The sequence below is a fragment of the Pelodiscus sinensis genome, chromosome 5 (genome assembly GCF_052426305.1).
Source record: "Pelodiscus sinensis isolate ZL-2025 chromosome 5, ASM5242630v1, whole genome shotgun sequence".
NCBI classification, from domain to species: domain Eukaryota; kingdom Metazoa; phylum Chordata; order Testudines; family Trionychidae; genus Pelodiscus; species Pelodiscus sinensis.
In genome coordinates, this window is record NC_143056.1 from 131,473,988 (window position 1) to 131,500,766 (window position 26,779).

The following is a 26,779-nucleotide window of genomic DNA, read 5'->3' on the forward strand; positions in this document are numbered from 1 at the left end:
AAGGTCCATGATCTCCACCCTGGACCAGCAAGGTGCCCACCTTCCTGGGAGCTGGCAGACTGTTCCTGGGAAGTGGAGGAGGGCTGAGCTGCCAGTTGCTTGCTGGCTCATGTTTTGGGGCCACTAGGTTGGGGCAGTGACTGCTGGCTGTGGGCTGGCAGGCTTGGAGCTAGCACAGGCACTGTGGCCAGAGTCAACCCCTTTAAGGGCTCCAGGGAGGGAGAGGAGTGTTCTTGGTTGAGGCTGGAGTGGCCACCAGGGCACCCTGGGAAGGCTGGAGACCCCCTATTTCGATGTAAGTGTCTACACAGCACTTATTTCAAAATAGCTATTTCCAATTTGGCATTATTCCTCATAGAATGAGGTTTACCAAATTCGAAATAAGTGCTCTGTTATTTTGAATTCATTTTGAAATAGCAGTTTGGCTGAGTAGATGCTAGTTATTTCGAAATAAGGGCTCTTATTTCGAAATAAATTTGCTGTGTAGACATACCCCTAGATACTAACCGTCCCTCTCACCCCCATTCTGTTCTAAATCTGATTTGTCAGTTTTATAACGTGTTCACTTTTTTTTTCACTGTATTCCTTTGGTATATATGGTCATGCCAATTCTCTTCCAGAATTTGATCTGAGGAAGTGGGTCTGGCCCATGAAGGCTCATCACCTAATAAACCATCTTATTAGTCTTTAAAGTGCTGCATAGTCCTATCTTTCATTACTAGTGATAGTAACCGTGTCTGGAAAAGATCACACAACAGTAACAAAGTGAATTTCTCGAAGCTCTAACTGCCTGTACATGCCACCTAAACAAAACTTATTTTCCAACTGAGCCATTGTTATAATGTTGACTTGTGCTAGACCAATATATAAAAGGAATTGCACCACAGTTCACATTCAGCATCTCAGCCCCTCCAAAATCTACCTGCCTATGAGTTCAAGAGCACTTACAGCGATGGCACCACTTGCTGTGGTGAGGGAGGTTCAGGCTACAGATGGAATGGACATTGGGGCTGAATCTCTATCCCCTAAGGGCTAGAAGGGTCCCAGTGGGAGGAGGGGACTAAACTGAGGGGATGAATTTTTTCCTCTCCAGATCGGTTCACGTTTCGGGAGCACACTGTGCGCTGTGGACCTGAACAGAGATGGGAACACAGACCTGGTTCTGATCGGAGCCCCCATGTACCACACACCTCTGACTGGAGGACTGGTCTATGTCTGTCTGATTGACTGGCTGGTAAGAAAGAGGACAGTGCAATGGGGAAGATGGAGGTGATGGGTTTCTTGGTTGACTGGAATGCTGTGGGACGGTGATGTCAACAGCATGGGGGGGGCAGGGAAACAGTAGGGGGCGCTCCCCCCCATTCAATACTAGCTCCAATGCTCCAGAGCAGCCCTAGGGGGCGCTGTGCTACTGGGACCAGGGAAAGGAGCCGGGCAGTGGGCATTTCTGATGACAGCAAATGCTGATCCTTTCCCCTTGTGTCTCTTTGGATGGGCCTGCAGGGGGCGACGCTGATTTTCAGCACAACTCTGCAGGGGCAGATGGGGCAGGTGTCCGGGCTCTTTGGGGCCAGCATGTCTGAAATCGGGGACATCAGCGGGGACGGACAGACGGACGTGGCCATCGGGGCCCCCATGGAGAACGAGAACTGCGGGGCCGTGTACATCTTCCATGGGAAAAAGGGAGGCCTTAACCCTCAGTACAGTCAGGTGAGCCCAGCTCCTGCAGGGAGGGGTCAGCACACAGCTCTGAAGTGGCATCATGGGGCCCCATAGACTCCTCGTGCCTATGAAACCCTAGCTGCCTCTTTCCCATCCCCCAACCTCTGCTGCCCCCTTATGCCCATTATACAGGACACTCGCTCTGTCCCTATCCCTTTCCCTCTGGTGTCCACTGTACAGAACAGCCATTCCTCCCACATGCCTTACTGCTCTCTCTGCCCCACAGCGCATAGAGGGGTCGCAGTTCCACATCAGGCTGCACTACTTTGGCCAGGCCGTCAGTGGCGTGACAAACCTGACAGGGGATGGGCTGATCGTCATCGTGGTGGGAGCACAAGGCCAGGTTCTGCTGCTGAGGTGAGTCCCTCTGTGTCCTGGCCCTGCCCCACACGGCAATCTCAAGCCTTGTCTACCACACAGAGTTTTTGATAGACGTTATGTTGATGATCAACAACTGTTGGACTTTCATCACTATTGCATGTTCACACTACGCTCCATGTGTCCTCAGAGCACAGTCACACGTGGTGCATTGACAGTGCAAACAGTGCTCTGAAGGTACCTATCGAGCTACTCACCCCATTCTGCAGCTAGGAATTGTTGTAAGGCGCAGTGGATTGCAATGCATCATGGGTATGAGCTCAGCATCCTATAGAATCATAGAATACTAGCTCTGGGATGACAAGCAATGGGCACAGGACTTTTGGTTGTAGAAAGCCACCTTCCTGGATCTGTGTCCGGCACTTGCCCCACTTCCATGTCTTGAAGTGCATGACGCCTGAATTAGGGCCAACCTCTTGGTAGAGAAACCAGTGACGATTGCAATGTGGAAGCTGGTAACTCTGAACTTCTACTATTTGGTTGTGAATCAGTTTGAAGTCATGAAGTCAGTGGTGGGGGCTGACTAGAGGGGGCCATGAATAGAGTCCTGCTACAAAGGACTGTGTGACTGTGATGGGTAGGAGGAGTGCTGGCCTCTTCTGGACATCCCAGCATTCAGTAATCAAAGAGTAAAACCTAGGTAGCTAGAAAGTGTTGGCAGGGAGCCAGGGAAACCAATGAAAAATATGTGTGACATTTGAATGGAAAGGGACCTGCCTGCTGTTTTTCTTTGTGTGAGTTTTCAGCCACTTGTTGAAGGAACACAGGGTATGTCTACACTACAAAGTTAATTTGAACTAACAGCTGTTAGTTCGAATTAACTTTCATAGGCGCTACACATGCAAACCGCTAGTTCGAACTTAATTCAAACTAGCGGAGCGCTTAATTCGAACTAGGTAAACCTCATTCCACGAGGAGTAACGCCTAGTTCGAATTAAGTAGTTCGCATTAAGGGCTGTGTAGCCACTGAATTCAAACTAGTGGGAGGCTAGCCCTTCCCAGCTTGCCCTGGTGGCCACTCTGGGTACAATGCTAATTTGAATAAGTTTTTAGGTCTAGATGCACTAGTTTGAATTGAGTTAGTTCGAATTAGTAGTGTAGTGTAGACATACCCTCTATGAATTGAACTAGGCAGGACTAGCATGCTACCAAGAATGCTGGGAATGGAAGGGCTTGTACCTTGAAGCACAGATACGTGAGTAGATGGGGAATGTCTGTTTAGAGGTGTGACGGACCGGGCTGTGTCTGGGCACAGCTGAGGGCGTCCGCTCAGGTCGAATTGCTCAAATCCGGGGCTCCTTACAGCCCCCAGACTGGTGACCTCTCCAAACAGGCCACACTGGGTTTCCCTAAACCCAGTGTGGCCTGTTTGGAGAGGTCACCAGTCTGGGGGCTGTAAGGAGCCCCGGATTTGAGCAATTCAACCTGAGCGGACGCCCTCAGCTGTGCCCAGACACGGCCCGGTCCGTCACAGTGACGTAGTCGGCAGGATCCACAGATCTTGGTCAATTGAGCTTTGGGATCAGGACCCCACGCTGTCTAAATTTGATTTTTGGTGTTGAGAGTTTGGTTGGTTAAAGAGCCGCTGCGATGATCCCGGGATTATATGAGAGTCTGGGCAAAAGTGCTCTGAAGGATTTGTGCTTGGGGAGAGGCATTGCCTTTAGGAAAAGGGCCTCTAAACTAGATCTGGTAGTGTTGTTACTAACCAGAGATGTGGATGAAAGGGATCAGAAGCGAGCCAAGGAAGCTGCTGAAAGAAGGCAGAAGGCAGATGAAGAAATTGCTAAGAGACAGAAGGAGATGGATCGGGAACTTGAGGAGAGAAAGGCAGAATATGCTGAGAGACAGCGGAGAGAAGAGGTAGAGCATGCAAAGAAGATGGCCCTAGCCAAGGAGGAAAATGCTAGACTTGACCTCCAGCTTAAGAGACTAAAAGAACAAGAGAGACTGTATCCTCCTGAAGGTTCAATGTGTAACTCTGTGGGTATGCGGTGTGCTTATGATATGGCAGACGTATTTTGCCCAGCTGATGTGATGACCCAACCCCAAAGCATGTGTGAATGCAAACCTTTTGTGTTACCTGTAGCTAACAGGGAGGTTTGGGAAGGGGGTGCAAGTGGGTATGGAAAGTTTCCTGGAGCTGGTCAGTCTCCCTGTAACCAAGGGGAAAGTGTCTCTACATGTGTGCCTGGGGCAGATAGCTGTGTGTCTGTGCAAGGGGGCAGTGATCCTGTGGGTGAGGGCCCGTCTGATGCCTCAGAGGTGAGGCTGGAATCCGAACCAGGGCAGGAAGAGCCCAGAAGTCAGGGAAATGTTTCTCTGGGGCAGCCTGGAGTGGCTGGCCAGAGTGAAGTTTTAGTTGAGGAGTTGGTGGCTGGTGAGGTTTGTGGAATTGAACCTGCACAAGCTGAAATTGAGTTGTGTGAAGCACAGTGTGTGCAAGCTGGCAATTTGGCTGGTGGAAGTAGCAGTGGGGCAGTAAAGGAAGCTGTCTCACTGGCTAGCTGTATGCCTGAGACTAGCCAGGGGTGTTGGGACAAGAGAGAAGCTGTCTCTGGTTGTCTGTCTGTGTGTGGGGAAGAGTTTCTTCCTGTGTCTGAGGAAGGTGCCCCACGGCCTGTGAAGGCTGAGAGCAGTGTTGTTGTCCCAGAGTTGGGTCTGGATATGGCTAAGGCCCAGGAAGGGGGTGGCCCAAGGTTTGTGTCTGCTGGGGAGAGGGATGAGGTGACTCAGATAGAGTCAGTCAGTGTTTTACCAGAACCCCAGAGACCAGACAGTGGTGACCCTGATATTGTGCCTGATGCTGCTGTGTTGCTGGAAGAGGGGGGAGCGACTCTGTGGGAGCAGGGAGACCCCTTAGCCCGGGCACAAGGAGAGAATGAGGGTGTGTTAACTCTGGTGCCTAATGATGGTGTGGACGTTTACAGCCATCTAGAGAGCTGCAAAGGGGGAGAAGGTGCCTCTGACCCTGTATCTTGTGAGTCTGTCTGTGTGCCTGAGAGGGGATTATCTGTGAATCCACCTGAGGGGCCAGAGATAACTCAGGGAGTAAGGGAATTGCGGGAGGAGTTGGTTGTGGCTCAGCAGGGTAATGCTGCTGTGGAGCCAGAGAAAGGTGAACTGTTTCCTAAGGAAGCTCATAGGGAAGAGAGTCCTGGCAGTACTTGTAGCAAGCAGTTTGCAGTAACTGAGAGAGGTAGCAATGCCTGACTTGGAAAAGGCATCCAGGAGAAAGCTCTGCCTGTAAAAGGCAGCAGCTTGTTGTGTGAGGCACTTGTTGCAGTGCCTGAGGGACAGAATTTGTCCATTAGCAGTGACTCCACTGACTTGGATATAGCCAAATCCAGTGCGGACGGTTGTGAAGTCTCCAAGGGACTGAGGGTTGTTCCAGATGAGGCAGGAACAGCCAGAGAACTGGAGCAGGCTGATAACCCAGTGACTGTGTGTGACCAGCTTGCTAGGAAGTCAGTGTGTGTGGAACAGGATTATTCCCAGGTGAATGAGGAGAGTGGGAAGTTAGTGTCCCAGATTCAGGAAAAGGACTGTGTAGCTAAGTATGCAGAGCAGAACAGCTGTGTGGTCACTTTCCCTAGGATGCAGGAGATGGCGATTAAGCTCCCATCTCCGGACACGGTGGACACTCATAATCAATCAGGGAAGCTGGTTCCATGTGGAAACAGAGGTTGGAGGTGGACAGAGGAGAGACTTGGGAGTCTACAGCTTACTGCTGTTACCCCACTGAGTGGGGGAAGGGGGAGAATTCCAGGGCCATTGTGAGCCAGGGAGTCACGCCCAGCCAGCCCTTTGTCTTGTTCAGGCCAGAGGTTTCAGGCCTGGAGCCCACAGGACAGGGAGGAGGGGTAGGACTTGCTTTGACAAAGAAGATTTGCAGGTTGAACCTGAAGGGCACAAACTGCAATGGTGTGGAGCCAAAGAAGGGGCATGATGGGGAATGTCAATATACACCTGATATAGGATTGTTTTTGTTACTGATGTTAATTCTTGTAACCAATGGATTATTGTTGCAGAGAATTGTAAAGGTATACAATGTGCATGATCTTATGAAAATCCCATGTAATCTGTCTGGAGATGTACCAAATGACAGACGGTATGTAAGGGGACATTGTGATGTTGCTATTTCATGGTTAACACTTGTAATTGGTTTTGGAACTTCTTACAGGACAAAAAGGGTTCCCGCCAGAAGGTCCCGTGTGAGAAGGGAAACTGAGGCACACCGCCATTTTGTTTGGGGAGGCCTGTGATGTCCTCAGTGATGTTACTGGCATCACTTCCTGCATCAGTTTTGCGTTGGGGGTGTCACGTTGTTGGATCTTGAGGGGAGCAGCCAGATCACTGATGCACCCATAGGTGGGGGTGTACCCCAAAAATGGTATAGGAGGGGGCCATGTGAGGTATTGAATAGAAGCTTATTATTTGATAATCCTATGTACGCTGTTCTTGTGTTTGTGTAATGTCTGTGTGTGCAATTATTAGCATGTACTTGTATGGACACTGAAGATTTCCCTGCATGTGGTTAAGCATTGGGTAGGGCTGAGCCTGTGGACATGCTAATTACCGAGGCCCTGTGGAACAATGGCTCTCAACGGGCCAAAGACACACCCAAAGAATGGGGGCTGTCACCTGAGAGCAGCCAGCAGGGAACACAGAGATTGGCCTCTGACCAGGTGACTTGCTGCATACCAGAAGAGGCCAGGAAGGGGGTATAAAGAGGCCATGTGGTCGATGCCATTTTGTTCTCAGCTCAGCACTTCATCCCAGAGGCAGCATTGCAGGGATCGAAGGGCCCGGAAGACCAGTGAACCCATCCTGATGTTAGGATGTGCAACAAGAACTTTTAAACCAGCAGCTGTAACATCTCTGTTAGAGCCTGCATCGAGGACTGGGAGATTCGGTGCATGTAACATACTATTCTTTAACAACCTGACTCTCATGCTTTTCTTTCTTGTGATAATAAACGTTTAGTTTTAGATTCTAAAGGATTGGCTCAGCGTGATTTGTGGGTAAGATCCAGAGGGTAAATTGACCAGGGATCTGTGGCTGGTTTCTTGGAACCAGACAGAACTTGTTCGGGGTAGGTGGGATTGGGTGCTAGGACCCCCCACCTGTGTATGAGGCCTGGGGCCATCTGGGGCACGGATATTGCTGGGGTGTCGGAGGGGTTTTGCTCGGGAGGCTTCAGGCAGGCAGCTGAAGCGCTCTGTGGGACTGGTTTGTGGCCTGTTTGGAGAGGTCACCAGTCTGGGGGCTGTAAGGAGCCCCGGATTTGAGCAATTCGCCCTGAGCGGATGCCCTCAGCTGTGCCCAGATGCGGCCCGGTCTGTCACAAGAGGCGATCGGGTTATTTTCATTGTTTTGTTGTTTGGTTAAACTTCTCTGTGCTAAGTCCATGTGTCCCCTCCCTCCACTCCCTCCTGCTCATTGTAACTAAAGCTAAATCGCAGGGAAATAATTCTCTGTGTTTTAATTTGTACTTTTCTCAGTTGCTCTGTAACACCTAGCAACCAAGTATGCTTGACCAAGCACATCTTTTTGTTTTGTCAATAAAATAGCCTTTTGAAAATCTACTATTGGATTCTCGTGTCCTGGAAGGTAATAGGAGGTCTATGAATGCATGCCAGAGACTGAGAGATCAGCTGTCAGGGGTTACAGTTTGGTTTCTTTTTTCAAGTTCACTTGTGGTAAAAAGGCTTGGGGTGCCCCCTGGAAGAAATTCCCAAGTGCTTTTTTTCCTGGATTCAAGAAGAATGTTTTTTCCTCACTTGGGTAATGGCAAGTACCCTCCAAGGCCAGGAAATCTGTGACCTGGGGGAACTTTTAAGTAGAAGTCTACAGAGGAAAGGTATTTTAAGGTTTCTTGCAGACCCCTTCTTTTGTGCTCAGAGTACCAGAGTGGGGAACAATCTTGACAGTGACTCTTGACATTATGCATGAAATAGTGGATGGGTTTGTGGAAATGGGATTCCCTAACTGCGGCAGGGTGATGGGGGAATGAATATTCCTGTTTTGGTCCTGGACCTTTTTGTGATGGAATATATCAACAAAAAGGGGCACTTTTCTCTGGTATTGCAGGCCCTTGTGGGTAACTGGGTGTTTTGCTGACATAAACAATGGTAACCCTGGGAAGATGTATGATGCACACATCTGCAGAAACACTGGCCTGAAGGGAAAGCTGCAAGCAGTGACTTTCCATATCAAAATATTGAAGTGAGGAATATTGAAATGCACATAGTGATCTGGGGAGACCCAGCGTATCTCTTACTCCCATGACTCATGATGATTTATATGGGAAACCCGGACAGCAGCTAGGCATGCTTCCAGAACAGACTGAGTAGGTTCAGTATGATTGAGGAATGTGCCTTTGGCAGATTGAAAGGGCGCTGGTGATGCCTTTAAGTGAGGAAAACATTCCAATGGTCATAGCTGCCTGCTATATGCTCCATAACCTTTGTGGTGCGAAAAGAGTGAAAAGATGACATCGGGGTGGAGAGCTAAGGCTGATCTCTTGGATGCTGATTTTGAGCAGTCAGATACCACAACTCTTGAGGGGCACAGTGGGGGCTATTTGAAGCAGGGAGGCTTTGAGGCAATGTTTTGGGAATGAGAACAAGTAATCTGCCAAGTTTCTTAATTTCCTTTATATAGACAAGGTCACACACAGCAGCACTACACTGTGTGTGTGTGTCTGTGTGTGTGTGTGTGTGTGTGTGTGTCTGTGTGTGTGCTGCCCCATGCTGGAGAAAGGCACAATGACAGCTTTGTTGCTCTCTTCTCTGCCACCCCATCTCCTCTAGCAATGCTGCGTGTCTGTAACCCCTCTCTATGGGTGCTGGGGGCACATCCAGGCTGGACGGCAGGCTCTGCGGAAGAAGGGGCCTAGATCCAATGCAGGGAGCACCTGGGTGATGGTTCTGTTCCTCCATGGCAGGTCCCGGCCAGTGCTCAGAGTTGAGGTGTCCATCAGCTTCCAGCCCCCCACGATCCCCGCCTCAGCCTTTGACTGCCAGGGGCAGGAGAAGTTCAACACGGAGGCCAGCAGGGCAGAGATCTGCTTCACTGTCACGAAGAGCACCAGGGACAACCTAGGTCAGACCAAACCTACCCTCTGATTCCCTCCCCCCTGAACCTGCTATTCTCTTGCCCTGGGGTTGGGTTGGAACCAATGCCCCCAGCATCTGTGCCCTAGTTCCCCTCATGGTTCCCACTCTTAGTCTCGCTCTGTCCCTCATTTCCCCTCCTCTGTAGGCAGCAGGATCTCCAGCACTATCCAGTACAGCCTGGCCCTGGACCCCTGGAGGAGGAAGATCCGAGCTGCCTTCGGCTCCACCGGCCCCGTCCTGAGCAGGGAGCTGAAACTGGACATCGAGAAGAAATGTGAGAAGTACCCGATAATGTTACCTGTGAGTGTGGGAATCCTGGCTCCTTCCCCTGCTGCTGTGTCTGCCACTCCCTCCCTGCCCCCTTCCTCCAAATCACCTACAGAACAAACCTCTCCCTGGATCCTGCCCAGCCTCCGTTTCCCTTCAAGGTCCCGACATGTCTCTGTCTTTCCAGTTCTGCCCTGAGGACACCCTGGCCCCCATCATCCTGCGCCTCAACTACACCCTCACGGGGGAGCCCATCACTGGCAGTGACAGCCTCAGACCCGTCCTGAGTGAGGACTCTGCGCTGGTGTCTGCAGGCTTGGTAAGGTCCCAGAGCACAGCCCCAGGGTGGGTCTATGGCAGGAATCGATCTGGTGACCTTGGAGTTCAAAATCAAGAGACGGCAAAGTTCAGAGCCAGCAGCAGGTTCCTGAACCCCGTAGAGAGTGCAGACCCCAGGGGGCCTCAGAGCCCGATGCTGAGTTTGCCTTGGCGATGGAGCTGTCTCCTCTGCACTGGAACATTCCAACTTCTCCTTAGAGCTCCCAACATTGCAGTCTAAAACCAAACATATTTGGCTAAAAATGATTTTTTTGACGTGTTTTAAAAAATGTATTTTGTCTAGGGGCCCCTAGAGGGGACGGCTCCATGCCCTGTTCCCCGTGCCCTCTGCAACCAAGAGCATCCCTAGACGTGTGATTCTGCTGCTGGCCGGAGCAGGGAGGTGGAAGGCGAGGGACGTGTGTGTGTGTCTCTGTTTGACAGGAGACGGGGGGGCTGATGATGTGTTTAGCTGTCCCCTGTGGAAGGGACTGGAAGTTTCTGGGGTAACTGGAGGGTCCCTGAAATGTCACTCAGGCTGACCCTGCCCTCGTGGTTTTCTCCCCAGCTCCGATTTGAGAACGACTGTGGCACTGATGGCCGCTGCAATGACCAACTAGAAATCTCCTTCAATTTCTCTGGGTAAGTTGCTGAATCCTCCCCCCACAATTGGACAGGTCTCTCCAATAGCACCCACCATGGGGAACCCGTCCAGCTCAGTCACTCCTCAGATCTTCAACGTTCAGTAGGAGATTTTGCCAGATTTCCAGAGCTGATGGATCCTGGTTGGGAGGCGCTGCTGGGGGGATGATTGGCTCACTGTGTTCTCTGGCTGGGCACTGCTATGGGAAGCTCACAGCGCTGGGATCCTCAGCTGGGCACATAGCAGGCAGGGTACTACTCTGCAGAAGCTCACCCTTTTCTTTTCCCCTTAGCTTGAGTGCCTCAGTGGTGGGAGCTGCCCCAGAACTCAACATCACCGTCTCCATCCAGAACCGCGGGGAGAATTCCTGCAACACCACAGTGCGGTTCTCCTACCCGGCCGCGCTGTCCTACCGCCGGGTCCTGCTGCTCCAGGTATCCCAGTGCAGACCGGCATAAGGGAGAGGCTCTGGTGGGGTTGAAGTGTATGGAGGTTCTGCAACAGGGGCTGTTCTACAGGGAGCAGGCAGACGCTCATCAGGGAACACCAGGAGTTGTTCACTGGAGGTGCAGCGATGCAGGTTGTAGGGCAGGGTGCTCAGGAAGGGGCGCTGTGCTGCAGGGAGCAGGCAGGGGCTCAGGAGGGGGCACTGTGCTGCAGGGAACAGTGGAGGTCTCAGCAGGGGGTGCTGTGCTGCAGGGAGCAGGTGGGGGCTTAGTAGGGGCGCTGTGCTGCAGGGAGCAGGCAGGGGCCCAGCGGGGGGCGCTGTGCTGCAGGGATCAGGCAGGGGGCCCAGCAGGGGTCGCTCTGGGACCCGTCGTTCACTGGCTGGTCCCTGTGCTCAGTCTTACAGTGAGACCATGGATGTTAAATGCAGCTCGGATGTGAGCTCGGAGGAGCAGACTCAGAGGAACAGCACCTGCCACATCAACCCCCCCATCTTCTGGAGCGGAGCCGAGGTAGGGACAGTCCCTGGCTTGTGAACCCCGAGGCGTGAGCCCAGCTGTGAGCAGAGGGGGCAGATCACCGGGGTAGCCCAGCCCATGGTGAGGGATGTGCTGGGGCCAGCGCCAGGGGAGCCCGGAGAGTCAGTGCGAACAGAGCCCTGAGCCCTAAGCTCACTGCAGGCTGGGTCAGGCTATGGGGCCAGACTGTGGGCTGGAAACGAGGCCTCACTGGGTAGATGATAACGAGGGAGAGCCTGTTCCTTCTGTGATGGACCCCCCCATGCTTTATGGACATAAAAGTACATACCTCAAAGATGCTTGGGAGAAATTGCTTCAGATAACTCATCCAACTTCATGGCTTAATTCACTGGATCTGTTTATCTGATTTTGGTGCATGTGTCATTCTTGTGTGTAAAATAAGACTTGTAGGCTGTGTCTACATTGGCATGATTTTGCGCAAAAACTTGCTGCCTGTCTATACTGGCCGCGTGTTCTTGTGCAAGTGCACTGCCGTTCTAATGTATGAAATCAGGGCTTCTTGCGCAAGAACTATGACGCTCCCGCTCAGGAATAAGCCCTTTTGCGTAACTGTTCTTGCGCAAGAAGGCAGTGTAGACAGGCAACATGAATTTCTTGCGCAAGAAAGCCCAATGGTTAAAATAGCCATCGGAGCGTTCTTGCGCAAGAGAGCGTCTACACTGGCATGGATGCTCTTGCGCAAAAGCACATGCCCGTGTAGACGCTCTCTTGCGCAAATACTCTCACGCAAAAACTCTTGCGTTAAAGAGCATTTGCACAAGATCATGCCAGTGTAGATGTAGAGATGGAGTATGGAATTTTTATAGGGTTTAAATGTGGAAATGAAAGTCATCCAGGGTGATTCCATTGGTGGCAACCTCAGTGGCTGAGCAGTCATATGCAAATAGCCTTTTGCCCTTAAGTCTTTGCAGTGGTTGGAGGAACTGGGTCAGGTGACTCCCCATGAAACAAGGGAAACTTTAAAATCAGCGGGAATGTAGGAGTGTTTGGTCTTTGGCTGGCACACTCGAGGGAAGGAACCAAAGACCCCAGGGTGAGGAATAGCCCTGGTTTGGAAGACTTGGCCAGGAAAGAAACTGTTTTAGGGTGAGTTTGTCGTAGGTTTGTAATACGTTTGTACTGGAGTTTGTGTAGAATTAGCTAAGTGTTTTCTGTTGTTTTAAGTTTGTGATCCAGTTTGCTCTTCCCTTTCTCACTTATAACCACTTAAATCCTACTGCTTGTGCTTAATGAAATCACTTTTACTTACTATCAAGCTCAGGGTAAACAATTATGACCCAGGGTGCAACCGGTGGGTACATTCTCCCTTTTGTTGTTCAAGGGGGCTTACCCAAATAATTTATTGGAGTTCAGAGCCCATTTAGGGAGTGGAATCCCAGGAAGCCAGGCCCAAAACTGCACTGCTTCTCACAGTGAGGGGGTGGGGGTAGAGGGAGAGGGGCAAGATTCTCAGCTCGGTGCTTCGGCTGGGGAAGACCAGGGAGCAGGCCGAGCACAAGAAGCAAGAAGCCCCAGAAAGCAAAAAGGCAAATGGCAGTGGCCTTGTCAGTACCCTGGGAATCACCCTTAAGAGGTCGTCTGTGACCTCGCCCTGTCTCAACCCCCGGACCCTCCCCCCTTTGGCATCCTGAATAGGAGGATTAATGTTGCGTTGCCATTGCACGAAGCCGGCTGGGGTCTCGGGATCCCAGACCTGGTTCAGGCTGTTTGATGCTGGGCAGGGCCAGGGCCATGGTAGCAGCTTTGCCTCTCTGGGCCCATTTATCCTCAGTTCATACCACAGCCCCTCCCCTGAACCTCTGTGCCAGCCCCTCCCCCGCAGTCTCTGGCAGTTCCCCAGGCCCTGAGCCCAGCGACTCTCTCACCCCCTGTGTGTTTCCCAGGCCGTCTTCATCGCCACCTTCGACGTCTCCTCTGAGGCCGACCTGGGGGACAGGCTGCAGATCACGGCCAGCGCCAGCAGGTGAGGGGCTGTGCAGGGCCAGGGAAAGGGGGTTGGGGCAGTGGGGGGGGGCAGTGCACAGAGTAGGGCAGGGCAGAGACCTGTGGTGCACCCTCCCAGCACAGTTATCTGGCTGCATCTCCTCACATCTCTCCTTTGTCTTCCCCTCCCCCCAGTGACAACGGTGGCCCGTTCACTGAGCGCATGGTTCACCAGGAAGCGCTGGTCAAGTACGGCATCTTCATCATCCTCACCAGGTAGGTCTGTGCAGAGACATTGGGAGAGAGCCCCCTGCTGGGCCCCTTCCTGTTCCCTGCAGCACAGCGCCCCCTGCTGGACATGACACCCACTGCCACCCTCCAGCTACGCCCATCACACTCCCATCTCCCTCGTTCCTCCCCCAGCCTCGAGGAGTCGACCAAGTACGTCAACTTCTCCACCAAGGCGGCAGAGACAAGCACACCAGTGACACATCGGTACAAGGTGAGGCCGGTCGCACAGTGTGTGAGGGGGAGGTGGAGCGAGGGGGGGCTCAGAGCAGGGGGCAGGGGTGGAACTGCCTGAGCTGGATCTAGTGGGTTAGAGCACAGAGGGGTGGGGTGGGCAGGGAGCCTGGACTCCTGGGTTCTCTCCCCAGCGCTGGGAGGGAAGCGGGGTCTGAGGGGTGGAACCAGGGCCTGGGGGTCAGAGCTGGTGGGTCCTCTCCCTGCAGTTCCTATGGGGAGTCTGTTTCTTCTAGGTGAAGAACCTGCGGCAGCGAAGCGTCCCCCTGTCGGTCACGTTCCAGTTCCCTGTGGAGCTGAGCGGGGTCCGTGTGTGGGACGCCTCTGAGGTCGTCCCCTCCAAGGTACCTGCCTCTCCCTGGGCTTGTGTGTGAGATGGGCCCTGTGACACTGGCTATACCCCATGGTGCCCCCTACTGTGATGGGCTGCTGCGTGGGGGCGGGAGGGGGGGGAGAGGGGGCTCCTAAACCATCCAGTTCTCTTTTCTGGAGGTGGCTTGAAGCTGGGCTCCCTGCAGGGGAAAGGCCCCATGTCTTCTTCCCACCCTGTTAACTCCATGTCTCTCTCCTGGCTTAGCCCCAGCTGGCTCAGTGCACCAGTGAGGTGGGAACACCTGGTTCCAAGGACTTTGTGAAGCTGATGAGCGAGCGCCCCCTGCTGGTGAGTTCAGGCCAGTGTGGTACCAGCAGCCCCTTTCCCCTGCACAAACACAGACAGCGAGTGGGGGGTGGGCTGCGGGAAGGCCTCCTGCTACAGACAGACCCAGACCCCCATGGCCATTCCAAGTTCCTGCACGTCCCTGCCTCACCCGGCGATATCCTTCCACCCCAGGACTGCTCCGTGGCCACCTGTAAGAAGATCCGGTGCACAATCGCCTCCCTGGAAATGCAGCAGCCGCTGGAGTTCATGATCAAAGGGAACGTCGGCTTCCAGTGGGTCTCCCAGGTACGAGAGCTGCCTCTGCCTCCCAGCCGGGCGAGGGACCCCCCCTCATGAACAGTCGCGGTGGCCTCCCCAGAGGTAGCTGCATCTCAGGGCCAGGGATTGCTCCTGTACGACCAGCGTGTCAATTGCTCTGGGACCCCTGGGATGATGCTCTGGGCGGGTCGGTGTCATTTCTGGTCAGGGACAGGGAGTTTCTCTGTTCCAGACTCAGCAGCAGAAAGTGACCCTGGTGAGCGAGGCCCGAATTGAATACGAGGAGAAGAAATACACCCAGAAGGAGGGATTTGTCCTGCGCCAGGTACCAGAGTGACCGTGCTGGGATAGAGAGAGCATGGGCTAGTGGTTAGAGCTGGGAGCCAGGTCTCTTGTCCCTGCTCTGGAAGGAAGTGGAGTCTGGTGGTTTAGAGCAGAGATGGTGGATGGTGGCAAGACTCCTGGGTCCCCATCTCACGGCTCCTCCCTCCAGGTGCAAACGGTGGTGGAGCAGCTCATGGTCTATAACAACCTGCCCATCATCATGGCCAGCAGCGTGGGAGGCCTGGGCCTGCTGGCTCTCATCACTGCAGTCCTCTACAAGGTGAGGGGGGCAGGGTTTGGATACTTGCACCCAGCCCAGCACTGCAAGGGCAGGGCCCTTCCCTCTCCTACCTGGTGTGGGAGGGAAGAGGGTCTTTCTTTCATGGGTTGTCACCTCTCGTCCCTCTCCCTCCCCTTCCATGAGCCCGTGTCCATCTTGGTTTCCCCTTCCCCCTTTGCCTCCGTCCAGCCTGGCTTCTTATGGTGCCACTACAAGCAGTTAACAGAAAATGCTGTGGGGCTCAAGGGGCTGGCCTGACCCTGAGCTGATCCAGAGAGCCAATGCTGGCCCCCTCCCTCCCCCTTTTCTAATGCTGGCTCCCCCCCATTCACTTCCCTGGATGGGTCACAAATTTTAACTACTGAATCTGGGAGCCCTGACTCTGTCCCTGTCCCTCGGGGCACAAATCGCCAATGTGCCAACCTGCCTTCCCATCTTCATCTGTCTCTGGGCTGCTCCAGATCCACCTCACCTGCTTTGGCGCTGCTAAGGTGCAGGAAGACTGGCCAGGGCCCACCCACCGACCATCAAAACATGTCCTGGTGGCAACTCGAGCTAATGGTTACTCATATTAGATCCGGCAGGATTCTAACTCCCTTTCTGTGATTTGGAAGGAGAACACTGAAGTTAATGGATCGGCTTGCTTTTTGGTGTTTTACTGATTTACATTTTACTGCAGAAAATCATGGGTTTAAGTGTTTTCTCCTATTTTTATCAATGTTAATGATCACCTTTGTGGGAATTTGTGTGTGTTGGGGGTTAGGCCATATGTGGAATTCAGACAATCATTTAATGGCAGTAGAGGTTGAGATGCAAAAAGGTAAAGATTTATAACTGTGCTTGGAAGGACTGGATTTTATTGGTAAATGTTAAGCACAACACAGAATTTGATGGCAAAATATTTATATTGCTAATAATTGAAATTTCCTGCTTGAGAATTGTAAGCCAGTAGCATGCTATCAGCCAGCTAAAAGGAGAGAGCTGCCCTGGGGGTGGGTGTGCTCACTCCAGTTGTTTAGCTATGAAAGATAATCTACTGTTCACTTTTGATATGTAAATCTAGCTCATGCGGGAGGGGGGGGGGGGAGGAATCCGAGGTGTGGCTATGTAAATCCAACTCAGTCAGGGATGATGGAGGATCAGTATTGGAATGGAATGTGGTGTAATTTGGGGCTGTTGTGGGGGTCACAAATCATGCTACGCCTAAATGTGGGAACTGTAAAATATGACACCAGTGCTTTCAGGAGAGACACCATCATTGTAAGAGGGCTCAGAGGAACAAGCCTCCCCCCTGCCATAGTTGAGTGAACTGAGTTTGAGGGGGAAAGGGCTTGAGGGCTTGAATCAACCTGCTTCATACCTGCCACCTGTGAGCTGTAAGACTACTGGGTGGGGATCCCGGACGAGCCCCCAAAATGTAACCCTTCCTTTGGGTAGGCTCAGCAGCAACCAGGGCCGGGTTTAATATCTAGGGGTCCATCTCACACAGAACTAGCTCAAGCCCCCACCCAGTAGCCTGGGAAATTCACATACCCCTGGGCACCTCTGAGAGGCAGTGCTTCCCCACTCGCAAGCACAGAATCTGAGGCTACGTCTATACTGGCAGCTTCTTGTGCAAGAACTGTTTTGCGGAAGAGTTCTTGCGCAAAAAGTCTTCCACAAGAATGCGTCTACACGGGCATGTGCTTTTGCGCAAAGAGCATCTATGGCAGTGTGGACGCTCTCTTGCGCAAGAAAGCTCTAATGGCCATTTTAGCCATAGGGGTTTTTTGCACAAGAAATTCATGTTGCCTGACTACACTGGCCTCTTGCGCAAGAGGGCTTATTCCTTGTGGGGAGAGGAATAACTTTTCCAGAAGAAGCCCTGTTTTCGGACGCTAGACTGTAAATTTACTTGTGCAAGAACGTGCGTGCAGTGTAGATACCCAGCAAGTTTTTGCACAAGAACAGCTGTTCTTGCACAAGAAGCTGCCAATGTAGACATAGCCAGTGTACAGAAAAGAAACTTTTAATGAAAGAGAGAGAGAAGTCATATGGAATTATCTTGGGAAAATGCCACAGAGTTCGTAGCCTCCTCCCCCACAAGTAACTGTCCCAGCTCAAAAAGATTGGGCAATGTCTTTTGCCTCTCAGGGTCACCAACGCAACAAGGTCAGGGTTCCGCTCACTCACCCAAACTTTCTCTGTACCCCAGGTCAAACGCCGCACTTACAGCTCTGTCCAGTCAGTGCAGACCTTGACACATCATCAAATGCATTTGTCATTTTAGTTCCGCATCAGATTTCTTTTGGCCCAATATCCAATTTGTCTGGATTTTCCTTGGATCCCATCCCTCCCCTCCACTGTATCTACCTCTCCCCCTTGTTCAGGGTCACCTGAGAAGTTGCTGAGAGTACAATCCATCCCTTCATCCTGATCATTAATAAAGACTTTGAACAAAACCAGCCCCAGGACCCAGCACTCCGCTTGTACCAGCTGCCAACTAGACATCGTCATAAATCACTACTCATTGAGCCTGACAATCGAGCCAGTTTCTATCCACTTTATAGTCTATTCATCCAGGCCATACTTCCTTATCTGGCTTATGAGAATATGATGGGAGGCCACAGGAAAAGCTTTGCTAAAGTAAGGTATTCCCTGTCCACCACTCATTGCAGGAGGAGTAACAGTTAATCCGAACTAAGGACTAAGTTCAGATTAACTTCTGACTGCCGTGTGTAGCTGTGGGCAGTCAGTTTGAACTAAGGGGATTTTAAAATGGCGCCCGCCCGGGAACATGCAAATGAAGCCCAGGATATTTAAATCCCAGGCTTCATTTGCAAGTTCGAATGCCTACATTAGCCACCCTAGTTGAAACTAAGGGGCTAGTGTAGACATACCCGTGGTTACTTCATCTCAGAAAAGATATTTTGGCATTGGAAAAGATTCAGAAAAGGGCAACAAAAATTACTAAGGGTCCCATATGAAGAGAGATTAAAAAGACTGGGACTTTTCAGCTTAGAAGAGAGGAGACTACGGGGAGACAGAATAGAGGTCTATAAAATCATGATAGGTATGGAGAAAGTGAATAAGGAAAAGTTATTTACTTATTCCTGTAACATAGGAACAAGGGGTCACCGAATGAAAGTAAGAGGTAGCAGGTTTAAAACAAACAAAAGGAATTTTTGCTTCACACAGCGCACAGTCATTCTGTGGAACTCCTTGCCTAAGGATGTTGTGAAGACCAGAACTTCAACAGGATTAAAAAAAAAAGAACTATATAGATTCATGGAGGTTAGGTCCATCAAAGGCTATTAGCCAGGATGGGTAGGAATGGTGTCTATAGCCTCTGTTTATCAGAGGCTGGAAGTGGGTGACAGGAGAGGGATCACTTGGGCTATGTCTAGACTGCAAGCCTCTTTCGAAAGAGAGCGTCTAGACTGCACGCTGAACTTTCGAAAAAGCGGCTTGCCTTTTCGAAAGAAAGCATCCAGTGAGTCTGGATGCTCTCTTTCGAAGAAACCCTATTTACATTGAAGAACGCCTTCTTTCGAAAGAGGAACTTTCGAAAGAAGGCGTTCTTCCTTGTGAAATGAGGTTTACCGCCATCGAAAGAAAAGCCGCGTTCTTTCGATTTAATTTCGAAAGAACGCGGCTTGAGTCTGGACGCAGGGGAAGTTTTTTCGGAAAAAGGCTACTTTTCCCGAAAAAACCCCTGAGTCTGGACACAGCCTTGATGATTATCTGTTCTCTTCACTCCCTCTGGGCCATCTGATATTAGCTGTGGTTGGAAGACAGGATACTGGGCTAGATGGACCTTTGGCCTGACCCAGTATGGCCCTTCTTATGTACAGGACAACTCGTTTTTTTGAAAGTTTTTTTCTTCAACTTTGGTCAGGGAATGACAGATCCTCAGAGCTGCCTTCTCCTCCCCTGGAGAGAAACAGAAAAGCGCACCCTATGTACTATTGTAGTCATCTCTGTACAAAGTTTGCCTTGTGAGGTTCAATTCGAAACCCCATGAGTTGTTGATCAACAGTGTCCTGCTAAAATGTGTCTCAACATTGTACATGAAGCTCCCTCAGCTTTCCCTGTATGATGTTACTAACCCGTGTTCCTGACCCTACAGTGTTGCTCACTCGTAATTTGGTATCCAACTGTGTCCCGGAGAAAGGAACCTGAAGTCTCTGAATTTGAATTTAAGCAGTAAATGGCCATCAAGCAGAGAAGGATACAAAGGAAGCGGAACCAGGCAAAGCCAGCAAGGAACTTCCTTCCACATAGACTCTGTGCATCCTAGTGCCCAGCTGGAAATGTTTTCAAGAGTAGGATTGAAACTCTCTCTCTGAACATGGCGTTCATTACCCCTGAAGAAACAAAGCAAGTATTGGCTGGTTGTTCAGGAAGAGGGCCTGGATGTTCATAGTTTGATCTGGAAGGCGGCTGACAGTGCGCGGCGACAACCTTTGCTTGAATAGGAGATAATTTAAGCGAGGCGCTAGTAAATGTCTCAACTCTGTTTTCTTTGCAACTGTATCGGCCTTGTATTTCTCATGAGTTGGACTCAAAATCTTTCTCTGTGCAGCTAATAAACTTGATGGTTTGTTTGATCGAATCCAGGGTGTTGGAACTGAAATGCCTGGGTAACCCTGCTCGGGGCGACCGGTTGTGTGCCCAGTGTATTGTTGAAGGAATAATGGACTTAATAGAATTTGTCGGGTGCAGGAGAGAGCTGCCCAGAGACGTGGAAACGGGGATCGCAAGTGAGAGGAAATGGCTTCTGTTCCCTCGGTGTTTGGCACTGATGTGACCGCTGGGGCAATGTTGGTTCCAGTTCTGGTGCCTAAAGCTCAGGAAGTGGTTGCTAAATTGGAGAGGGTAGGAGAAGAGCCAGGAAAATGGTTAGAAAACCTTCCTTACAGGGATTGAGCTCTGTGAGTCTATTTAGCTTAAGTGACCCAACGACACTCGCAGTTCCTCACTAGCCTATTCTCACACAATGTGTCAGAGACAACCGATTGAAAATCAATGATCAAAGCACCCAGAAAGAAATGACACCTGCCTAACTGGCATTCGCATTGCCACCGTTTATCTCACCCCAGACTGTGCCCTCCTGTGGCTCTCAGCGTCCCAGACACTTGCCTGCAGGGGTGCGCTTGGAGCTCTGCAGCTGGGGTAGGGACACTGGGCAGGTTGTGTGTGTGTGTCAGGCCGGGTGGCAACAGCTGCACAATCCCTCTGCCACTGGAGCTGCCCCCACTAAATGCCAGCAGCTCAGGTTCCCTGGGCTGGTCACTCTGCCGCTCTTCGGACCCAGAGTCAATCTGTCTTCTGTGCTCTGTCCCAGGCAGCACTTTCCCAAACAGCCCCAGTTACTCACAGTTCTGTGCAGGCCCTTCTCAGCCACAGGCACAGCCAGGGACTCTCCCCTCTAGGGACAATCCCCAACAGCGTCTGAAGCAGGGCCGGCCCGAGCCATTCGTGCACCCCAGGCCCTGGGAGCGCAGCACGTGTGGCCCCGGCGCCCAGCGCATGAGCGGCCCCGCCCCAGGCCCGTGGTGCATGTATGACCCTGCTGCTACCAAGAACTGCCTGAGGTAAGCGCTGCCCAGAGCTTGCAGCCCTGAAGCTCCCCGCAGCCCCCTCTGTGCCCCTGTGATGCTATAAGTATAGAAAATGAAGCAGGAAAAAAATCAGTCGAATGCGAGAGCTGTTTCTGCAGGAATCTCTGCAATTATGAACTTAACCAGACTCTCCACTGGGAGCGCTGTTACCACGACAAACCCAGCTGCTCCATTTTCAAAGGGCTGCCCCCCCCCCGGGCCCTAATTGGCTGCTACCCACCACAGCTGCTGACTCCACAGCCCCAGGCCCCTCCCAGGGCTGGATTTCACCCTCCTAGGGCCAGTGCGGGGCAGATGCCCCCTCACACCATACACAGCAATAACTGTGTCAGTCGGTCAGTGCTGCCTCTCTCTGGCCCTGCTCTTCCTCTGCAAGCTCTTTCCCTTCCTTTGTGCCCTGCCCTTCCCCTGTCTCTGGCTCCCACTTTCCTACCCTGCAGCCTCTTTGGTCCCATCTCCCTTTGTGGGTTACCTGCGGGTGCCGACAGGGTATCTGGGGCAGCAGGGCGTGTACAGTGAGAGGATTACCTGGGGGGAGGGCTGGAAGGGCATTGGGGGGCTAGAGGGGTGTATGTATAATGAGAAGGGAGCTGGAGCTGCTGGAGGGGATGCATGCACTGAGGGCTACCTCGGGGTGCTGGCAGGGTGTTGGGGAGCTGGAGAGGTGTGCCTACTGACAGGGCTCATGGGGGTACTGATGGGTTTTAGGGGTGCTAGAGATGTATGTACAGTGAGGGGGGCTGGAGGGGTGTTTGGGGAGTGCAGGGGGGTGTCCAGAGAAGTCAGAAGAGGGTACCTGACACAGAGCCAGCCCTCAGTCAGCCCTTCCCAGCAGGACCCCATCCCTGTCCAGTCCAGGAGCCAATCAGCTGTTGATGTAGGGGAGGAACGAATTGCTGCCGGCTCTGGACTGCAGGAGACTTTGATCTTTATTTCAATCCCTCAGGAGAGTGAGCGGGCCCCCGAAAAGAGGTCATGTCCGGGTGTGAACCCCCCCACAGCCTCACTCAGGGACAAATCTTTATTGGCTTCCAAGGAGCTTTGCCGAAGGGCTGCATGATTTTGTTAAAGTGTCCTAGGGAATGAAAGGTCATTAAAAAAACCCCAACTAATTGTCACATGGCTGCAGGCCACTGTGTTTGATGACAGACAGGCGTTTCCTCTTGCTGCAGCTCTGTCAGAATGGCGATGTGAAAAACAGTGATGAGCTTTGGCCTTGCTTGTATGGCCGGAGCCTGGAGTCCCCCTGCATGGATGAGAGAGCCCCATGGGCAGAGGCCCACAAATGGAATTGTCTAGCCCAAGGTTGTGCTGCCTGGGAAGCTCAGGGGGTTCCCTGTGGACTCCTCAGGGCTCGGCAGGGGTCATTTTTGAAAAGCAACCACAGGAACCAAACCTCCTTCTTCGAGTGATGTCCCCGTGGGTGCTCCACTGTAGGTGCTGGACTCGTCCCGGTGCTGCAGAACAGAGATTTTGTCATAGCAGCATTCGACCAGACCGTGCATGAATGGCGGTGTCTTGCGGTATTTGTGCTTTTTTGTGTGTTCGCACAGTCCGGCCCCTGCCAGTTCCTCTCAACCGCCTCGGGCTGCAGATGGTGTGAACTGGTCTCCTCAACCTCTCTCTTTGCTCCCTCAATCGTGAGATTGTTCTGCGGATAGTTATTCTTCTTACATCCTTTTTCTTCCCACATTCTTCCTAGTTATAAAAAAATATTTTAATAATAACCAAGTTCTTTCCTCTGCTCTTATGCCCTTCCTCAAGTTCGTATAGTTATTATTGTAAATAGTTATATAGGTATGTAGTTGGTCTCTGTTGATATCTTTAAAATAAAAAAAATAAAACCTTAATTAATTCGTAACTATTGATACGAAATGCTATTTTCCTCTGGCTTTAAAAGTGCGACACTTGCCGCGAGGCAACACCCACCTTGGACGGCCATTCCTCCTGTATCCGCTGCCTCAGAGAAACCCATGTCCCTCAATAGTACCTACATTGCACAAATCTGACTGCCACGGCCAGACGGGACAGAGAAATGAGGCTCCGGATGATCTTGTTTGATAAAGCGCTTCAGCTGGAAACCTCTGACAGGGCGGCCTCTTCAAGCCAGCCTCTGAAGCGTAGGGCATCTTCCTCTATGGCAGCACTGGCCAAAAGACCTAGGGCGTCACCCACTAGGTCTCTAGCTGCTATCTCACAGAGCAGAGTTAACTCGGAAGACAAGCCTGGTACATCCGTCACCGCAAAACTGCGCCCCAAGTCTCCCGTGGTGCCAAAACTGAAAAGACCGGTGAAAGCGGCACCGACAATCGTACTCAGACCCCACCGAATAACAAACAGCAGGTTTGATGCCTCAGTCAAGGGTATGCAGATAGTCTCCCACGTTGACAAGAGTCACCACACACACCAATTCCATCACCTCCTGAGGCCCTTTTACCACCAACGGGCCTCAATCACCTCAGACAAATGGGTGTTGGAAATAGTTCAATCTGGATACTTCATACCCTTCGTTACCATACCCCCCCACTCCATCCCCACCCTGTCCCTCTTCAGGGACCCATCTCATGAGACCCTGCTATGCACTGAAGTCAACCACCTACTCCCCACAGGTGCAATAGAGCCAGTCCCAGAAGAGTTCAAAGGCAGGGGCTTCTATTTCCATTATTTTCTCACTCAAAAGAAGTCGGGCAGTTGGCGACCTATATTAGATCTTTGGAATTTGAACAAGTTCTTATGAAAACAGTGATTCATAATGGTGACCCTCACCCGGCGATATCCTTCCACCCCAGGACTGCTCCGTGGCCACCTGTAAGAAGATCCGGTGCACAATCGCCTCCCTGGAAATGCAGCAGCCACTGGAGTTCATGATCAAAGGGAACGTCGGCTTCCAGTGGGTCTCCCAGGTACGAGAGCTGCCTCTGCCTTCCGGCCAGGTGAGTGATCCCCCCTCGTGAACAGTCGCGGTGGCCTCCCCAGAGGTGGCTGCATCTCAGGGCCAGGGATTGCTCCTGTACGACCGGCCTGTCAATTGCTCTGGACCCCTGGGGTGATGCTCTGGGCAGGTCGGTGTCATTTCTGGTCAGGGACAGGGAGTTTCTCTGTTCCAGACTCAGCAGCAGAAAGTGACCCTGGTGAGCGAGGCCCGGATTGAATATGAGGAGAAAAAATACACCCAGAAGGAGGGATTTGTCCAGCGCCAGGTACCAGAGTGACCGTGCTGGGATAGCGAGAGCATGGGCTAGTGGTTAGAGCTGGGAGCCAGGTCTCTTGTCCCTGCTCTGGAAGGAAGTGGAGTCTGGGGGTTTAGAGCAGAGATAGAATCATAGAATCATAGAATAATAGGACTGGAAGGGACCTCAAGAGGTCATCGAGTCCAGCCCCCCGCCCTCAAGGCAGGACCACGCTCCGTCTACACCATCCCTGACAGATGTCTATCTAACCTGTTCTTAAATATCTCCAGAGAGGGAGATTCCACCACCTCCCTTGGCAATTTATTCCAATATTTGACCACCCTGACAGTTAGGAATTTTTTCCTAATGTCCAATCTAAACCTCCCCTGCTGCACTTTAAGCCCATTACTCCTTGTCCTGTCCTCAGAAACCAAGAGGAACAAATTTTCTCCTTCCTCCTTGTGACACCCTTTTAGATATTTGAAAACCGCTATCATGTCCCCCCTTAATCTTCTTTTTTCCAAACTAAACAAGCCCAGTTCATGAAGCCTGGCTGCATAGGTCATGTTCTCTAGACCTTTAATCATTCTTGTCGCTCTTCTCTGTGCCCTTTCCAATTTCTCCACATCTACTTGTCTGTGATCAGGTCACATTTCCTGTCTCCTAAAGTGCTCTCAGAGTAGTTAGTCTGTAACTTTAAAAAAGGCGAGTAGGGTGGCCCCTTGGAGATGAACAAAGGTATGATTTTCGTGAGTTTTCGTGTGCAAAACTGACTTCATCAGTTGAGTTGAAATGGAAATACAGAATCCAGGGGCTATATAACCACAAAAGCAGCTAGTTGTCACTTGTAGGACCCTTGTTAATGAAGTGAATTAAATGGGTTGGATGTGTCCCTTTCATAGCTATTGATGTGAAATGTGAATGTCAAAGGCAGGAGAAATTGCCTTTGTAGTGCATTGACCAGTTAATATCTTTATTCCAGCCCAGGGATACAGTGTCAAACACGCAAATGAACTCCAGTTCTGCAGTCGCTAGCTCTCTCATTGAGCGGTGAAATTAAATCTGTGATTGAGTGGCCAGGGAAAATGTTTCCCCACAAGTTTGCGTGTTACCATTTACGATGCCTGATTTTCTCCTCCGTCTGATTTACCCTTCTCCTGCTGTTTCAGACAAGTCATCCCCCCTTCATGACTCCTGGCAAACCATCTTAGCAGCTGTGAGGTGGGGTGTGCTTGTGCTGGCCTGCCGGGACGTGTTTATATATTTCCGGGTGTTTTAGCAATGCCAGCTCTGTCTGTGCCAAGCTCATGTCCCAGACAAGGAAGGGTCAGGAAAGGGTCTGCTTTTGACAGGGCCTGGCATTTGCTCACAGCACAGCTTCTGCTGACTTTGGTTCCAGCCTCAGGCCTTGCGGCAGGCCTCATGTTCCGGGCGCATTGCACAACACTGCTGTGTGGGGCACAACCTCCCTATTCATCACTGGGCTCGAATGCTTAGCTGTTGTGCTAGGGCAAGATGTGCCAGTGCAAACCAGCCACAGTGTGGAGCAGTGTCCATGTGTTAGCAACCTGAGCAGGTACCATATGCTGGAGAGTGAGGTGGGAAGTGGTGCAGACTGGAACACTGCTTCCTGCAGCTCCCATTGGCTGGGAATGGTGACCCATGGGCAATGGGAGCTGCAATAGCTGGTACCTGTGGCTGTGCAAGTAAATATAGTTGTGGGGGGGCCTGTCAGGAGCTAACCCTAGTAGATCGGTTCTTACCCAGGGGCCAATATTTGCCCACCCCTGGCTGATCTATGCAGTACCCAGCACATTGATACTGGGTCAGGGCCTCAAAGTGCGATTGTAGTACTTCTGAAACAACCAGCTCCCAACATCCTTTGTCTGAATTCTTCAGTCATTTCAAAGTTTCTGTAAATAGGGTGACAAAGGGACTGAGTTGTCAGCTCTGAGCCAACTCCCACCTCAGGCAAAAATCCGAAACTATTTTTCATACTGATTACAAAGGGAAAAAAAATTCCTACGCTGGAGATTGACCCTGAGGAACTCACTGCCACATGATAGAGTTAAGACCCAGTGCTGCAGCTAGAGCTGCAGAGACTGATGTGCGAGTGAGGGGAGGGAGAGAGAAAGCAAGGGAGTCTGTTATGAAACAAAGGCTATGATCAAAGTCAGACCATGTATGAAAGCAGATGCCTACAGGTTTGCTGTTCAGAACGTGAAGTGGGCCAAGCTGTCGCTAGTGTACGAGGTGCTAGACATTTACATAAACAGATTCCAGTACAAACACATTCCCACCTAGCACATGATAATGCCCTTTGACAAAAGAACCAATGTTTTGTCCAGGATAGCAGAGAAGGGGAGGGAGCAAACAGATGTCACAGAGCACGTAAGAAGATGTGTAAAAGTCGTTTGGCTCAGTCTATCAATATACGGGTACTTCACCTTAACCCTTTGTCCAGCCTACGGGGCCATGGAAGATCCTGCGGTGAACTAAGCAGGCTCGTGGCAATGAGCACAGATGAGTCAGGGTACCCATAAAGAGGGAACGAAGGCCATGCTCCGCTGACAATAAACCTGGCCGCGTGCCTTGGCCGCCGA

General features: G+C 51.6%; 1 protein-coding gene across 4 annotated transcripts in view; it reads left to right on the plus strand.

Moving 5' to 3' along the window:
• The window catches only part of LOC102456459 (integrin alpha-D-like), a 44,540-nt gene extending 19,274 nt beyond the window's left edge, over positions 1 to 25,266 (plus strand). Inside the window, exons 11-30 of one of the 4 annotated variants that reach the window (XM_075928898.2) lie at positions 1,094 to 1,234; positions 1,504 to 1,710; positions 1,949 to 2,079; positions 9,050 to 9,207; positions 9,367 to 9,521; positions 9,676 to 9,807; positions 10,375 to 10,448; positions 10,742 to 10,883; positions 11,295 to 11,408; positions 13,319 to 13,398; positions 13,554 to 13,634; positions 13,782 to 13,860; positions 14,117 to 14,224; positions 14,458 to 14,541; positions 14,713 to 14,826; positions 15,032 to 15,124; positions 15,293 to 15,403; positions 23,796 to 23,939; positions 24,114 to 24,206; positions 25,159 to 25,266. In XM_075928898.2, the coding sequence (XP_075785013.2) occupies positions 1,094 to 1,234; positions 1,504 to 1,710; positions 1,949 to 2,079; positions 9,050 to 9,207; positions 9,367 to 9,521; positions 9,676 to 9,807; positions 10,375 to 10,448; positions 10,742 to 10,883; positions 11,295 to 11,408; positions 13,319 to 13,398; positions 13,554 to 13,634; positions 13,782 to 13,860; positions 14,117 to 14,224; positions 14,458 to 14,541; positions 14,713 to 14,826; positions 15,032 to 15,124; positions 15,293 to 15,403; positions 23,796 to 23,939; positions 24,114 to 24,206; positions 25,159 to 25,230 (2,313 nt within the window). In that variant the 3' untranslated portion in view covers positions 25,231 to 25,266. Of the gene's footprint in view, positions 1 to 1,093; positions 1,235 to 1,503; positions 1,711 to 1,948; positions 2,080 to 9,049; positions 9,208 to 9,366; positions 9,522 to 9,675; positions 9,808 to 10,374; positions 10,449 to 10,741; positions 10,884 to 11,294; positions 11,409 to 13,318; positions 13,399 to 13,553; positions 13,635 to 13,781; positions 13,861 to 14,116; positions 14,225 to 14,457; positions 14,542 to 14,712; positions 14,827 to 15,031; positions 15,125 to 15,292; positions 15,404 to 19,511; positions 20,010 to 23,795; positions 23,940 to 24,113; positions 24,207 to 25,158 lie in introns of those variants that run through there. The other 3 variants (XM_089778910.1, XM_089778911.1, XM_089778912.1) reach the window with 3 other exon arrangements.
• Positions 25,267 to 26,779: the final 1,513 nt, after the last annotated feature.